At 37.1% G+C, this 15,840-nt stretch overlaps 1 protein-coding gene across 2 annotated transcripts in view; it reads left to right on the plus strand.

The window, feature by feature from the left end:
- Fkbp39 (FK506-binding protein 39kD) overlaps nt 1-15,840 on the plus strand; it is a 73,430-nt gene that overhangs the window by 437 nt on the left and 57,153 nt on the right. Inside the window, exon 1 of one of the 2 annotated variants that reach the window (XM_081734187.1) lies at nt 173-269. The exons of the other annotated variant lie outside the window; for it this stretch is intronic. Within the exon in view, the coding sequence (XP_081590313.1) occupies nt 188-269 (82 nt within the window). The 5' untranslated portion in view covers nt 173-187. Of the gene's footprint in view, nt 1-172; nt 270-15,840 lie in introns of those variants that run through there. 2 annotated transcript variants of the gene reach the window in all.

The raw sequence follows: 15,840 nt of genomic DNA on the forward strand, positions 1-15,840 counted from the left end.
TAATTATGTATTATGATGTATTTTAGAGATAATGTCGCCGTATAACTCACCAATATGCTACTGACAAATATATGCATATCAGAGCATGTAAGCGATTGTGAGAGTAGTCTTTGTGACACCGGCCGCCTCGAGTGGTATGACAGTGGTTCACTGGGTGGTTTGAGTCGTACATGATTGATTATTGGTTATGTTGCCCACACCAGTTTGTTTTAAAGCAGATGCGAACAATGTCACAACTTGCAGCAATGAAATCACGTGCAAGCTAACAGGTACGCGACAATTTTATTCCATATAACCTTTTTTACAGTAGCTAGTAATGATATTGGCTAAGCTTTCAAAGATGGGGGCCACATTTGTGCCGTATCGCTGTACCACTCGAGAAGTAAAAAAAGTACCAAAATTAGTACATTAAGTTAGATTGAGTAGAGTTACAAGACAGTTACCTTCAAACCAAAAGCGTGGAAACTTTTACTATTCGGAATAGAAGATTACTATTTGCGTATTACTACCGCGTTCGGATGTAGGGCATAAACACTACTACTGTGCTTAAAGCAACCTGTCGTCTCTCAACTAAGAAGCACAAATGCTATTTAATAGTCATGGCAGGGTTGGTTGACTCGCGCGGAGGTGCGTTCGAAGAGAGCAGGCGCGTCAGCGATGGTTGGTACGTGCGTAAACGAGGGTTTGAAAACAGGTGGGTTTTAGTACCACTTGTCATGATCTCATACCAGTAACGCTCCATCAGTAAACATAAAATACAGCTTCAGTACAATGGAGGAATACACCGCCGTAGTAGTCACCTAACAGGTTAGGTTGCACCCTCGTTATTTTTGTGCAGTTTTATAAAATCTCGGGATATGTTAAAACTTTATACGTGCCGTTTTCCACTCTGCCTTTTCCGCCAAATAGTCTCTTCCGCCTCCACACAAAATGACACATCAGAAAGTCTGGAACAACCACCACCACCTTAAACTATTTCCCTCACCTGACTTTCACTCACTCCACAAACCAATATGAATTCTCCAATTCACCGAGTAAACTTCCTAAAATTGGTCCTTGCTACAGCAGTTAACCCGCGGCCCCGGGTAACGGGTAAGGCACACACAAACCTGTGTTCAACATTATATTCGTGTTCCATTTCCGCCTTTCACGTTTCACTGTTAGTGACAGTTATTCTTTATTTTCATGCTTCCTTTGTTCTTTCGTACATCTGTATGCATCTATATAATATTAAACCGCAAAATTAGTACCGTTCAACTATTAAGTGTTGCAAACTACACACTAGTCAGAAATTACTAAAACAATGATTCTTTTACGTAATATGCTTTTAGAGGGTGGTTCGGAGTGGTGCTCCCTATCTAGAGATGCAAGGGCTTGGAAAAAACCCGGCTGTTTTGGGAAAAACTTAGTTTTTTTCTGCTTCGGTTTTTTTTCTTCTTGGGAAATTTTGAAATTTTTTCAAAGTTCTGCTTTAAATTGATAAGGCAGACTTTGTTTCGCTTATCTATAACACAAAATCTCGTTTAATAAGTGATTAAAGCAGATAATAATACAAAACCTTGAATATAAACCATGAATTGGTTTAGAATTGGGAAAGTACCGAATTTTCTGTTCATGAATTACGTGCATAATAAACTGTTCATCTGAGCGTGTGGTTTTCAAGACCCTAGAATATATAACCACCATCACGGGTTACTCTGAATTTTTAACAAAAGGAATTCAACATTCCATTACGGGGCTCTCTAATAATAATAATAATAATAATAAAACACTACGAACACATTTAAGCTATCGTAAGTCTTGCACAACAACCATGGGTGAGTGGTTACTTTTTGCGTATCTATCGGGAGGTCTGGGAATCAATCCCACACTAGACCATTCTGACAAGATTTTCTTAATTCCATCTCTAAATGTAAAGATACTGCGTGTACTGAGAGTCCTGGTCGACTTCCTTATTGTTTTTAAATCGTTATTACTAATTAGCAACAGTGACGGATTTGCAAAGGGGTATCTTTCGGACTGAAACCTGTTCCTCGAGATTACGGAATTCTAAAAGAAAATATTAGTTATGCCTTTACTCAAACTTCAAGCTCGCCTCAAATAAAAATTAGAAATTTTTAGAAAAACTAAACATTAATAAGAAAAAAACCCTTTCAAAATACTTTTCGATATCCGCCGCTGATTATCAGTATAAAATGGTCTTCAGGGTTATATTTGGAAGATGAATGCTGAATATACAAACGGAACGAAATGTTAGTTATCTCTGTACTCATAAACTTCAAGCTCCTCCCAAATAAAAATTAGGAAATTTTAGATAACTGTTCTAAAATACTTTTCTAAATCCGCTGCTTATTATTTGTATAAAATAGTTTATAAATAAATGTGTAAACGTATTCAAGGTTGTATCCGTAAGATTATTGCTAAATCATTGCACAGCTACAGTATAATAAATGTGGAAGTACGCTTTGACGGTTATATTGAAAACCATACGTTTAACTTATGTGCTAGAAGCTACAGTACTGAGCTCTGAGAAATGAAACACGATTAAAAATGATCTAGAAGAGGAGAAAAAAAGGTCGATAACACAAGTTAAGTAGCCTTTAAAATTACCCTCAAATACTACGTACTGTATGTTTAGTTTAATTCATAAAACATGTGCTCTGTCCATCATTATGGTGAATTCCAAAGCGGAAATATGGCATTTAGGTTGTGAAATTTCATTTAATTCTAGAGTATACCTTAAGAAAGCTATTTAGATAGAAAAATCATGAAAATGAAAAAGCCAAAATTGCCTTTTTTTTTTTTTTTCAGAAAGAGGCTTTTATGCGAAAAAAAAACATTCAAGAAAGGCCAGCTTTTTTTTTTTTTTTTTCATCTCTATCAAACATATGCCCCTGGTATATTAAAAATTACAAATGTAATACAAAAATACTTCAGTCATGCATGCTATCCCATTCTATGGGCGCATACTTATATTCATGAAAGAATTTATTTCTTTTAGCATAAATTTTGAAATCTAATTCGCTCTTCAATAATTATCAGTCTGGACTTCGATCTTTCCGAAGCACTACTGACAATCTCGTTCATCTTGAGGGGCACATTAATGACGTTTTCCCCAACGGAGAATATCTTGTTGCTATCTTTCTCGACGCAGAGAAAACTTATGACACCACCACTTGGCGTTACGGCATATTGAAACAAAATGACTGGGTTTTTCGTGGGCATGTAACACCTTATTGTGAATTTTTTTCGTGAGCGACATTCTGGAATGCGTGTAGAATCTAGTCTTTCAGGGCGCTTTGTTCAAGAAAATAGTGTTCCACAAGGCAATATACGTAGTATCACGTTTGCTGTCGTCGGGAACAGGTTCTTCCGCAGCTCCAGTTTCCTGTCCGTGGTCTGCTTTATGTTGCCGATCTCGTAGTTTATTGTCGCTCCAGACACCTTCGCGGTATTACTAGACTTAACTGGCTCTATACAGTCTTGTTCGCTGGTCGAATGTGACAGGATTTCGCTTTTCAGTTGAAAAATCTTAGTGTCCATTTCTGCCACCAACGAACTCGAGTTATTTACCTAGTCTTGTATACGAAAGGCACTTGTTTGTCATTCGTTTTCTGGGTCTGATCTATGACTGTTGATTGACGTGGGAACCGCACGTGGGTGCTGATATTACTGTTCTGCTCCGCTTATACCGTAGTCCGACTATGGCTGTATTGCTTATGCGTCTGCTCGTTCCTCTCTGCTGAGACAACTTGACACAGTCCATCACTTGAGTATTCGGCTAGGTGCTGGCGCCTTCCGTAGTCCTTTTGCCAATCTTTGTGAAGGCCAGCGAACCCTCGTAACCGTTTTGTCGTGAGAGACTCCTCAATTATTCTGCGCATCTGCGTTGTATTCCTGACCACCACTGTAGACTTGTCTCCCTGGTGGGCGGATTTACGAATAGTGCTGCACGTCCTCGTGCGTGTGAGTGTTTTCTGTCTCGTTGCTTCGGTTTTGTACTGTACCCTCATGGCTGCTTTGTACACTAAGATTTGACTTACGCCTGTCTTTAGCACATCAGTTCCCAGGTATACCAGCAAGAGTTCACAGCATTATTAGAGCATTATCCCAATTATAATGTGTTTTATACTGATAGTCTAAGGATGGAAATTCTGTTGTCTGTGCTTTTGTCACGATGAGGGCAGGTCAGAATTCAGTTTGCATCGCCTGTGTTCAGTATATACTGCAGAACTAACTGCAATTAAGCTTGTCCTTGACCATGCGCTTACGCTTTGGTTACGTCGTGTGCTGTTTTCCATAGATTCTCCGAGCGTGGTTATGAGCCTACAGAATTTGTTCAGTAAGCACACCTTTGTTCAAGACATTCTTGTCACATGCCATCAGCAACAGGGTTGTGTCGTCGTTTGCTAGGTGCAGGGTTTGAAAAAACCCGGGTATTTTTGAAAAAAAAAACCAACTCACCTGGGCCCATATAGGTTTTTTCGGGTTTAATTGGGTTTTTTAGAAATATTTCTATCTCTGTGGGGTAAAAATGTTAAAATATGATTTACATTTCATGAGTGTCATTGTCACAACTTGCAACAACTTTCTGTTCACTGCTGTTTTGAAAAAATCAATACAGCAAATTTAGAATGTCCTGTGCTTCTACCCTCGAAATATCAACTTAAAAAGTCCGAAAATAGCACCTTGTAGCATGGATGCCCGCTATTTGAAATTTTATGCCGCCAAAATATATAAGGCTAATATAGTCTCTCGTGCTTCTACTTTGAAAATTTCAACTTGAAAGACCTAAAATTGCGCTTTGTAGCGTGGATATCAGCAGCGGCGCAAATTTGTCTTCAACATTGGGGGGACGGGTAAGACGGTATATATATATATATATATATATTTAAATCCCTCTACCAATATAGAGACCGTTATAAAACGTATCCTTTTTGCAACCGGTAGAACGGCTGGAGTATAGAAATTTGTTTTTGGATATATCGTCTCTAGACATTGAGGATGACACCGTAGTCAACTTTTTTTCTTCAAAATTGATGTATTTCTGCCTGTTCCCAAAGTGGCGTTCTTCTGGAGACAATTCACTCAAGTACCTCTTCGGAGTCCAGTATAGATGCTTTTTTGCGTACAGTTTCAGGCAATTTCTGCGCCCATTCAAGCAGAAGTACCAACGTTTGCTCGGGCGTCGAATTAGCCTTACAATGAAGCAGACTTCCGGCGAAGCTGTGTATAGATGCTTTACGCACCTCTAGTTATGGTAGCAGATATGTATGTATTTATCTGATGGAGCGACGAGCTCTTTATTCTGTTCCTTCAGCTTTTTACTATATACAAGGAGTATCAGACCACGCGTCCCAGGCACTTTTCTCGCCTCGTAGTGCACGTAGGCACTTCAAACAAAAAATGAACTACCAAATCGTATGTGAAGAATCAAATAGTGGTGCTTCCGTATCCAGTGGCGTAGCGGGAATACTTCCACGGGGGATCAACTTCGAAAAATTTATATGGACATTTTTCTTCAGTTTCAATTTCTTTGGGAGTATTATTAAAAACAAGCAATTTTGCAGGAAGCACTTTTCGTTAAATTCTACGGTTTGGCATCTATGTGTGTTATTTGTTGTTGAATTGCTATCAGACCACCCGTCCCACGCATTTTTCTCAGTTCGTACTTCGTAGTGCAGGTAGACACTTCAAACAAACAAAAAAATGAATGCCAAATCGTAAGTGAAGAATCAAACTGTGATTCTTTCATATTCAGTGGCGTAGCGAGAATACTTCCGCGGGGAATGAACTCCAAAATTTTAAATGGAGAGTGGTACCAATTTCGATTTATTTGGAAGTATTATTGAAAAGGAAACAACTTTTACAGGAACATTTTCCGTTAAACTCTCCGGTTTGGCATCTATGTATTATTTGCTGTTGAATTGCAACTAAGAACAACAGTTTTAGTTGGTAATGACTCCAAAAGAACATCAGATAGCACATGTTCTATTAAATAGTTGTTGAAAACGCTTTATAGCATTTAGTATCAAACGTTAGGGCATATCTCGTCTACTTATCAACAAACGAAAACAATATTACAGGATAGTACTTGTTTAAATTTCGGAATCTGAACCAATTTAAAACAGAAAAACAGAGAAAAACACTCTTTGGTTTTAAACTACGTATGAAAGAAATTTGGGTGCAAAGTCCAACAACTCCAAAAAAAAATCAAACTTACGAAATCACTGACACTCTCTTAGTCTTCTTAACTTATGTAAACATTTTAATAAATCACTTTTCGGAACTCATTGCACAAACAATTGTGCAAGAATAATAAAAATAAACAAACTGAAGATAATAAATAAAATAAATAACATGAACTGCAAGTTCTGAACATTCTCACCAAAATATCGTACTCCCCCCCCAAAAAAAATAAAACACAATAAATGTTCAAAGGATCGTCCAGCACGTGCGATGCACATTCGAATACGCACCGGGACATTGTAGATTGCTCTTAACACTTCATTTCCTCTTAGACCATGGCAGACATTATAGAGCTTTTCATTATGTCTTCCCTTGTAGTAGGACGCTCTTGCTAAACCAGCTCCTTGACACGTACCCAAAAGAAAAATCGAGAGGAGTCAGGTCCGGAGAACGAGCTGACCAGGAAACGGCCTCCTCTTCCGATCCACCTGTTTGGAAATAAATGAGCAGCAGTTTGTCCAGCAACTGTTGCAAAATGAGCAGAGTAACCGTCTTGTAATCACATTATTTCACGAGTTGCTAATGAGACCTCTTCCAAGCGCTCACAAAGAACATCTGACAAATAATTAGCGTATCCTACTTCTGTTAAAGTACCTTCGAAGAAATAAAGACCAATTTGGCCTCCCACTATACCACGTGAGACATTTAGACTCCAGATATGTTGATTGTCAACTTCACGTACCCAGTGAGCATTCTCGCTGGACTAGTAGTGAGCGTTGTGTACGTTGACCTACATTAATCTTGAAGGTCACCTCATCCGTACACAGAATGTTGTGGTCAAACATGGGTTCCTGTCGCTCAGCCATTGACTCCAGATGGTTATGGAAATCTTGTTCTCGGAGTTTTTGGTGCAGACGAACATGATAAGGATTTAACGCGTTATTGTGCAGAGTCCTCCAAATCATTATGTGGCTCATAGCAGCATCCCTAGCTACTCGTCCTATTGAGATTTGGGGAACCATAAAGACTGCATCAAGGATGTCGGGAGACCGTTTATCCTGAACATGTCACCTGATCTCCAGACGTTTGTTGTGGTGAGGACGGACATGCCCAATCCTTTGCACACAAAGTGCCGATCAGATACTCGTGAACGTTTGCGGACAGATAGTCAGCGTTTGTGAATATCTGAGGGTTCAGTGAATATATTCTTGTGAAGGCAAATCGGTTGAGAGCTATGTCCATGTGACATACTTTTTGGTGTGCCTCGAAACAAGATGCGCTACATCGTATTCGGATGTCTTTACTCCAGCATTCTTGCGCATCCACAGTGAACAAGCATCATTGTATGTGTTTTGAAATCGTTTCATAAAACACCTATCAGTGAGTTGAGTCTTGTGAGTGATATGTGGAGGAGTACTGAGCAGTGAATCCTGTGATCCCTCGCATATTTAATCACTTTCAGTTCTTTATGGCTGCCATGTCCATCAACAATTAGCAGAACTGGGATGTGAGGGGAAGGCTGACAGAATTTTACAAAGTGTTGCAACGAAGTTAAAAAAATATCAGTCGTTATCCAATCAGTACTTTGTGCTACAGCAATACTCTCAGGTGGAGCATCAACAAACAATCCCTCACTCTTCTTCTGGCGCGGAAATACGACTATGAAGAGGGGTAGTACAAACTGACCAGTAGCACTCACGCAGAATATCAATGTTATATTCCGACCTCTTTCGCCCGACGTAGGATTGCCAGATTTTGTAAGCGAAAAACCCGGACACCAATCTCATGCTATATAGCCATTAAGATCACGGTTCCTACTCATTTGGTAAGGATCTATTATACCAGTCTTTTCAGATTAGTAGCTACTTACAATTTTCCAGTTCATTCTTTTTATAAACAGTTAGCACAAATGAAGCCCCACAAAGGATGTATAAAAAATGTGGAGAGGTAACGGGAGAGTTGCCTGGTGACCCTTTTTCCGAATTCCGAGCTTTTGTGTTGAACAGGCCCTAAATATTGCGCCAATTACGACACACTCTCCCATTTATGATTGAAGAGATACTCTTTTCTTTGTTGCGTCATCATTTGAGTCAGAAATACTACCTTCCGTTTTCAGGTAAGAAATACTAGTTCTTGCGGGCTGATTTTTATTTCAATCTGAAGAGCGAAAACAGGCGTCCTGAAAGCCTTTTTCGGGACAGTTAATTCTTTCATTGAAAACCGGGAAGTCTGGCAACCCTAGCCCGATGTCAACTTGCCCAGAACTCGTTTCCGTTTTTCACATATCACTTTGGAATTAATATGAACACACGATAAACCAATCTCATGAGCGTTCATATTCGTGATGGTGGAAAAGAACATTTCTTCATCGGTGTGCACTAATTTGTATAGAACTTTGCAATTTGTTCCTTATTGAAACTTGTTCACGATATACTTACAGGTCGCGGTTTCTCAGTGGTAGAGCATTCACCTCTGCTGCATAGAGTTCTTGGTTCGTTCACAGCTCCGCCAAGTGACTTTTGTGGTGGACAAACACCGTGTGTGTGGGTTTCCTCCAGGTTCTTCCGTTTTCTCCCACTTTCTTGATTCCACCACTTCATTCATTTCTCATCATTGCCGTCTCCATTAGCCTAGCCGGCATAAGCGTGGGAAATAAAACTCAAAGATTTAAATATACTTGTAGACACAGGTGTTCTAACAAATAAATTGGGAAGTCACTTCTTAAACTCGTATAAAAACCTTTCACAGCACTCTGTTTATCTTTGTTGAACCTGTCATTGATATTTAGTTCTTCAACTAAGTCAAACTATCTTCATTTATTCTTACCGTGAGAATGACATTAAACGATCAGCTAACTGTTTCACATGGCATTCCAGCTCTTTTCCATACATATCGGGGAAAGTGTTTTCTCAAATCCTAACTTACGCGCAACAGGTAATTTCATTCCTTGCTTTCGCTGTGACAGTCTGTGTTGCAGAGAAGTATTAGAGTCACCAAATCTATGTATCAAATGCCATGTGAAGCAGTTAGCTGATCACTTAATGGCATTATCATAATAAGAATACCTGAAGCTAGTTTGCTTATTTGAAGAACCAAATATGAAAGCATCACCATTTGTTGTTTGAAGTGTATACGGGCACTACGAACCGAGAAAAAGCCTGGGACGTTGTGATCTGATACACCCTGTATACATGTTACTTTAAAATTTCTGCATAATTCCTGAAATGGGTTAAGTGAAATAACATTTGAGGTTTGAAAACATTTCTTTCAGTTTCAAACAGTGATCAGTTCTTTGAAAATAAAACGTTTACTTTCCTTTAAATGGGTGAATATGCAACTGAGGTAAACTGTATGGCGTTTTATTCTTCAAATGTAATTTTCTGTTATGTATAAGTAAAGCGTTGACTTTCATTTATATATCTACAGAATACTTCAAAAGTGCTGTAATATACAAGAAATTGGTAAAACTGAATTTGCGGTGAAAATGTGTGAGAACAACATTTTTACAATTTTAAACATTATGTTCACTTCTGTATATATTAAGTCTTTCCGAGGTTCCCAACATACTTTCGTTGGAGTGAAAGTCCGTGGCCATAGGAAAAATTGTTGAATATGCATCTCAACTAAAAGTTCATAAGAATAAAAGTTTAGCAGTTTCAAGTGTAGGTTTTAATTAAAGCGGGTTGCAGGACATTTTAGATACCGCATTTACGCGAGTCTAGAAAAAAAAAAAAAAAAAACTACTACTCGGCATTGACTTTTAAGAATGAAAAAGATAAATAAACATGTGAAAACACAATGAAAATTTTTCGTCTTCCATTTTGTTTCCAATTTCCGGATAAAACAATTTCCCATTTTTCGCAAAATGTGGGTATTCCTAGTACACATTTTTCACAGAATCATGACTAACGAGATTAGCTATCTCCGTCAAAACTCAATCGTTTTCTGCTGTAAATTGGGCCTTACTGACAGTGCAAAATGTAGGCCTAAACTTGCAAACTCGAATGTAAGACACACCTCAATTTTGGGCTGAAAAATAATTAAAAATGTGCGTTTTAGGATTGTGTAAATACGGTATTTGAAAACGAAGGGAGGACAGGAGGATAAGATGGTCATTTCTTGAACATGGATAAGAATATTGCACTTTGTTAGTAGAATATATAAAGAAAGCATGGTTCATGCAAGTTGGTGCCCTAGCACACTACGTCTTGCTCATACTAAACTACTTGAACACTAGATTTCAGCCAAACTGTATTGATCGTCAAGGAGCCCGAGGCTTACTTTGAGTTCGATGAACTACGCTTTCTGGGAGTACGGTTAATCTATGTTGTAATTCAGCGTATATATTCCCGACGGGGCTCATTTTGCACGAAAACAAAGGATATATAAGGGAAGCAATTTACCCAAATTGTCCCCCCCCCCCATTTTCATTCTTTAACATTCCGCTTCAAAACATAGGTAGAATTCAACAGAGGGCACATTGAACAAATGTGCTCTCATCTATGATACGGGACTTTTTGGACACCCTGTAAACAAACTCCATATTTCTTTGCTTCTTGAAACTATTGTCATCCCTTAAAAATTTTACCCTTATACGTATAGCTTTACTACGAACTTTTATATTTACCTATCATCCTCTGCAAAAAAATCTACTTTTTTTTTCTTGACACTCACTCTCTTTAAACCAAACCTTTTTCAGGCTGTTACTTCGTAATGAACAATTTAATTCAGTCTCATTTTTCATTACAGCCTTACGTGCTCATTGACGAGTGTCACATCAGGAGGCAAGTAAAAGTCTTGAAGTCTAAAATACCAATTAATCTATAAAGAAATCTTACTTCCAGTAGTGACAGCAATGCAATAGTGTTGATTATCCGCATTAATTGAGACCACGGTTACGCATCTAATTAAGCATGCGTTTGTTTAGCAGAAAGGCACTACAGTGCATTGTTACTATTCTTATAATACTTCAAGCTTGAAAAAGTGATGGCAACCTTCAAAGCCTTCAAGTATTAATTTAGACTATCATGTTTACGTTGTTCCAAGGAAAATATATAAAGGAGAAAATGTCTGAACAGTGATCAGAAGGAATGATACTTGCTTCAATTCGTTATTTCTGATCACTGTTCAGATGATGTATGTCAATTAAATATTGACCCACAACCCATTGACCCACCACCCATCATGACTATGACTCACTGTGATCCACCATCCACCATGACCCACTTCAACAAACCGTGACCCAATATGTCCCACTTCCTAACGTGACGCACTCTGACCCACTACCCATCAAAACCCATCGTAATCAACTTTAACCCATGATCCACGTCCTCCTGTCCACTGACTAAAGAGTTTACACTTGCAATTAAACAATGCTGTGAAATTATCACTAATCGGAGTTTGAATTTCTACGGTTAATCGCTCAAGCACCGCTCTGTTACAATAAGGTGGATCTGACCTTTACAATATAAAATGGTAAAGTGTTTGTCATGGGTAAAATTACGATGAATTTGAAATATTATATATAATTATTTCCTTGCTGAATTACAGATACTTTTCAGTGGAAAATGGGATGAAATTTGAAAGTCTCAAATCAAGGTATAGTGGACCAAAGTAAATGTGAATAAAGATGTAAAGTTTTTCATATAATTAAGTATTCAGTGAAGGATCTATAATAAACATAAGATTCAAAAATTATTATATTAGAAAGTAGTGGATATATGATACCACTGCTTTCTAATTATTACTGCTTTCTAATTAATTGAGACTGTATTTTTTGTGTCTCAATTAATAATTGTTTCTTAATTTTTTCTCAACTAATATCGATCGTTTTTGATTAGTTTTACAGATCAACCCACTACCAATTTCCCATATATGGAAAGTCTCCCCCATAGAAGAGAAATTTAAAAAACTGCTAGAACACGTTCTGTTTATTTTTAATAAAGAGTTAATATACTGAATTTCACTACCTAAGTTGAACGACTTGTGAGATACACAATTTTTCGTAAAAAACTTGGACCCCCTCTCCCCCTTTAGTACATGTATTATAATAAAAGCGATATGATAACATCCCAGTTGAGATTAGGGTCTAACTATCTACCAAAATTCATTTCATTTGGCTTTGCCATTTGTCCGTGATCATCACTCACACTTAGTTACATTCGCTTTTATGTAATAATTCATGTATTACAGATGATTCAAATATATTTTTTTCAGTAGTTAGCTCCTCTAAAAACTCAAAGGCTGTATCTCGAAAGCCAGGTAGTAAGTCCTATTGTTGTTACAACAGTTACAAATATCAATATCCAAGATACCTGAAGTTGTTTTTTCACATAGATATACTCATCTCAGATAAGTAAACAGAAAAAAAATGAAAAATGAATAAAATGGATTCCTTGAAAGTGAAACACAGGCACATTCACCAGTGTTCAGAAGATGCTGTCTACTATGGACTGAATAGAGTGAGTCAGTCGGTCTGAGTGTGTCGGTGAGTCAGAGTGGGTCACGGTGATTGGTAAGTAGCAGTGGGTCACGTCCTGATGACCACGACCCACTGACAAATTTTGACCCACTGACCCATGTGAATGTTCAACTTTCTAAATTAAAACATTCTGATTTGCTCAGTGATGATATTAATGTATATTAAATGAAATCTTTGAGTTTTACGTCCCACGGTTATGCCGGTTAGGCTAAAGGAGACGGTGATTATGAGAGATGCGTGAAATGGTGGAATGAAGAAAGTGGGAGGAAACGGGAGAACCCCGAGAAAACCCACGAGCACGGTGTTTGTCCACCACAAAGTTCACTTGGCGGGGGCTGGGATCGAACCCGGGACCCCAAGCACCAGAGGTGAACGCTCTACCACTGAGCCACCGCGTCCCCCTAATGTATATTAAGTAAGCAAAGCTTGTAACATGTAAAATGTCACAAACATTATCACAAAGACATACTGGAAGTGAAAATACAAGTATTGATAAGTTACTTTCTTATTAGAAAAAGTTTCTTCAATTTACACACAGTATGAAATATTATAAGTTACTTTGAATAAAACCGTCAGTAATAGAGCATAATTATTTGACCAGTAATTATGTAGTAATGTTTGCACTAAATTATTTTGAGAACCATCTTACATCATTTACTTCAATAATTTTATCCCCAGCCAAAAACCAAATAATAATAATAATAATAATAATAATAATTAAGGAGGAAAATGAGTGATTGAACAATGTTGAAGAGTTGTACCTAAACACATAAAATTACTCGTACTTTTAAAGAAGCTCGAAAGCAGTTGACTGTACCAGTAAATATATCAGCACAATCTTCCTGTCTTTACCCAACAATGAAAGCTTAAAATTACCCTTACCAATTTCAACCTAGAGATTACAAATGTTCAGAAAAGGAAGTTCATATCTCATTTAAGGGCTTGATTGTGCCGACGTTTTAAAGTTATTTGCCTTTCTCATTGTTAAAACATGCCATACACCATGAATGAGCTCGGTATTCCGTTTTGTACGCACCCCGTTCGAACTTTTTACTTAAAAAAATACCATCAACCAGAGCCGTAACTAGAGATTTCGGCGCCCGGGGTGAAGTAGAATTCGGCACCCAGTACAGACACCTTACCAAGCTTTCTTTTTTTTTCTTTTACATAAGAAAGCAGCTTTTGTTATTATGCTACACTGAATTTTTATTAAGCTGCTTGAAAGAGCATTACAACAGCCAAAAGCGATCATTATGTATTCTTCTACAAATAAGAGCTGCTTTCAAGAGGTTTATTTTGGAATTTTTGTTAAACTTGACAAAACTCCCTTTGGTTCTATACAAATCCATTTGGAGAACAGTTATGGAAACTTAAAATACAACTATTTGCAATATTTCATACTATCGGTAAGAAATGATATTTCAGTACAGTAGAAACTATGTGCTTTTAAAATGTTCGAAATGAATTATAGCTAGAATTTCCAGTAATAATTGTAAACTTTTGTAATTTTATTCTGTAGGCAAATGGGATTTTAATTTCAATTCTTTTACGACAAAAAAATATTTTGTGAAATGTAATGGACATTTAGAAGGAGCCTTCTTTGCGAATTTCTCAATATTGATCTATGGAGCTAAAGAATATGTTTAATGTTGTATTTCAAATCCAAAATATAGTTCGCTACAACATTTTGAAATAATAGTAATTACTTAATCTCTTAATCAATAGAAGTTCTAAATTTAAGGTTGCTTATTATTAATTTTCATATTAAAAATACACTAATACACATACACACATATATATTATATATGTGTATACGTTTGGTATGTATGCTGATAGAAAAACCACAAAACTAGATATTTATGCACAAAAGAAAATATCCTGACGATACAAGTGGTTGATGGAGAAATGATTCCAACAAATTCCTTCAAATTGGAAGCATTTCATATAGCCTATAAAAGGAATATAAAAAAAACACACTGGTAGTGATCAGTCTTTGGAAAAGAGAAAATTCGCTGACTCTTTTTTTACAACTGCTTGAAGTTCGAAAGTGTTATTGTTCGTCTTGTTTACTTATATTTTTAATATTCCCGCGCTAACAGCAACTTGCATGTTCTCTCGCGTCTCTTCACTCCTTTCATTTTTGTATCTTCATTCTCAAGAAATATTAATCCCATTGGGTAGAAAAGCATGATTAAGTAAGCAAACTCATCACCACCAACGTATTTTAGACTCAGACTTTGACTTTTTCTGATTTTGAAAACGCTCTTGAGTACATCATTACTTAGCACCTTATATATATCACATCGTCATTTAAAATCATATACAGCAATAACTTTCTTTAAGTACTAACATGTAACAATTCCCAAGTGTAACACTCCGATTTTGATCAAATTTGGCAGGTAGATATTACACATGAAATAAATGAATACGTATTTTCTTTTTACGGAAAAACAGTTTTAGGGTACAGAAGCCCCAACCCAGAATTTTGAAAGTTGGCGCTCGAAAAGCAAGAAGAAGTGGACCGAAGTAAATGAAATTATGCATAGATACCGTAGAATTAAAACGAAGAAATACGTATTTCGTATTTTCTTTAAAAAAAAAAAAAAAAAAAAAATAGGTGGGTGGGGCACAGACCTTTCCAAACCTTTGATTACAAAATATCAAAAGTGCGAATAAGTATATATTAGAAGTGCCTAAAGGATAAGGAGAATTACTACAACAACTTGTGTAAGGACAATAGGCAAAAAAAAAAAAAAAAAAAAAAAGGGAACACGTGTTTTTAGTTTCTGCGGAAAAATAGTGTTGGGCCAAGGCCTCTCCGAAGAAAGTAAATATTACAGCAGAAGCGCAAGAAGGAGTGGACCGAAGCGAATGAAATTGTGTGTAGATATTGTATATGTAAAATAAAAGAATTCGTGTTTCCCAAGTGTCCCGTACTGATTCGTGTTTCAAATTTGCACGTCGACCAGTAAACAGCAAATAAATCAGCACGTGCTTTTATTTATGGGAAAAACACTGTACGGGTTAAAGGCGCACCCCGAAATACTATAAAATACGTAGAAAAAATACTATATGTAGAAAAAAAACTAGTAAAATTTTGAAAATAGTGAAATTTTAGCAATAGATAGATGACCTAAAAGTAGGAATCAATACGGTGAATTTCGAGTGTT

Source organism: Thermobia domestica, chromosome 12 (genome assembly GCF_964235325.1).
Source record: "Thermobia domestica chromosome 12, izTheDome1.hap1.1, whole genome shotgun sequence".
Taxonomy (NCBI): Eukaryota; Metazoa; Arthropoda; class Insecta; order Zygentoma; family Lepismatidae; genus Thermobia; species Thermobia domestica.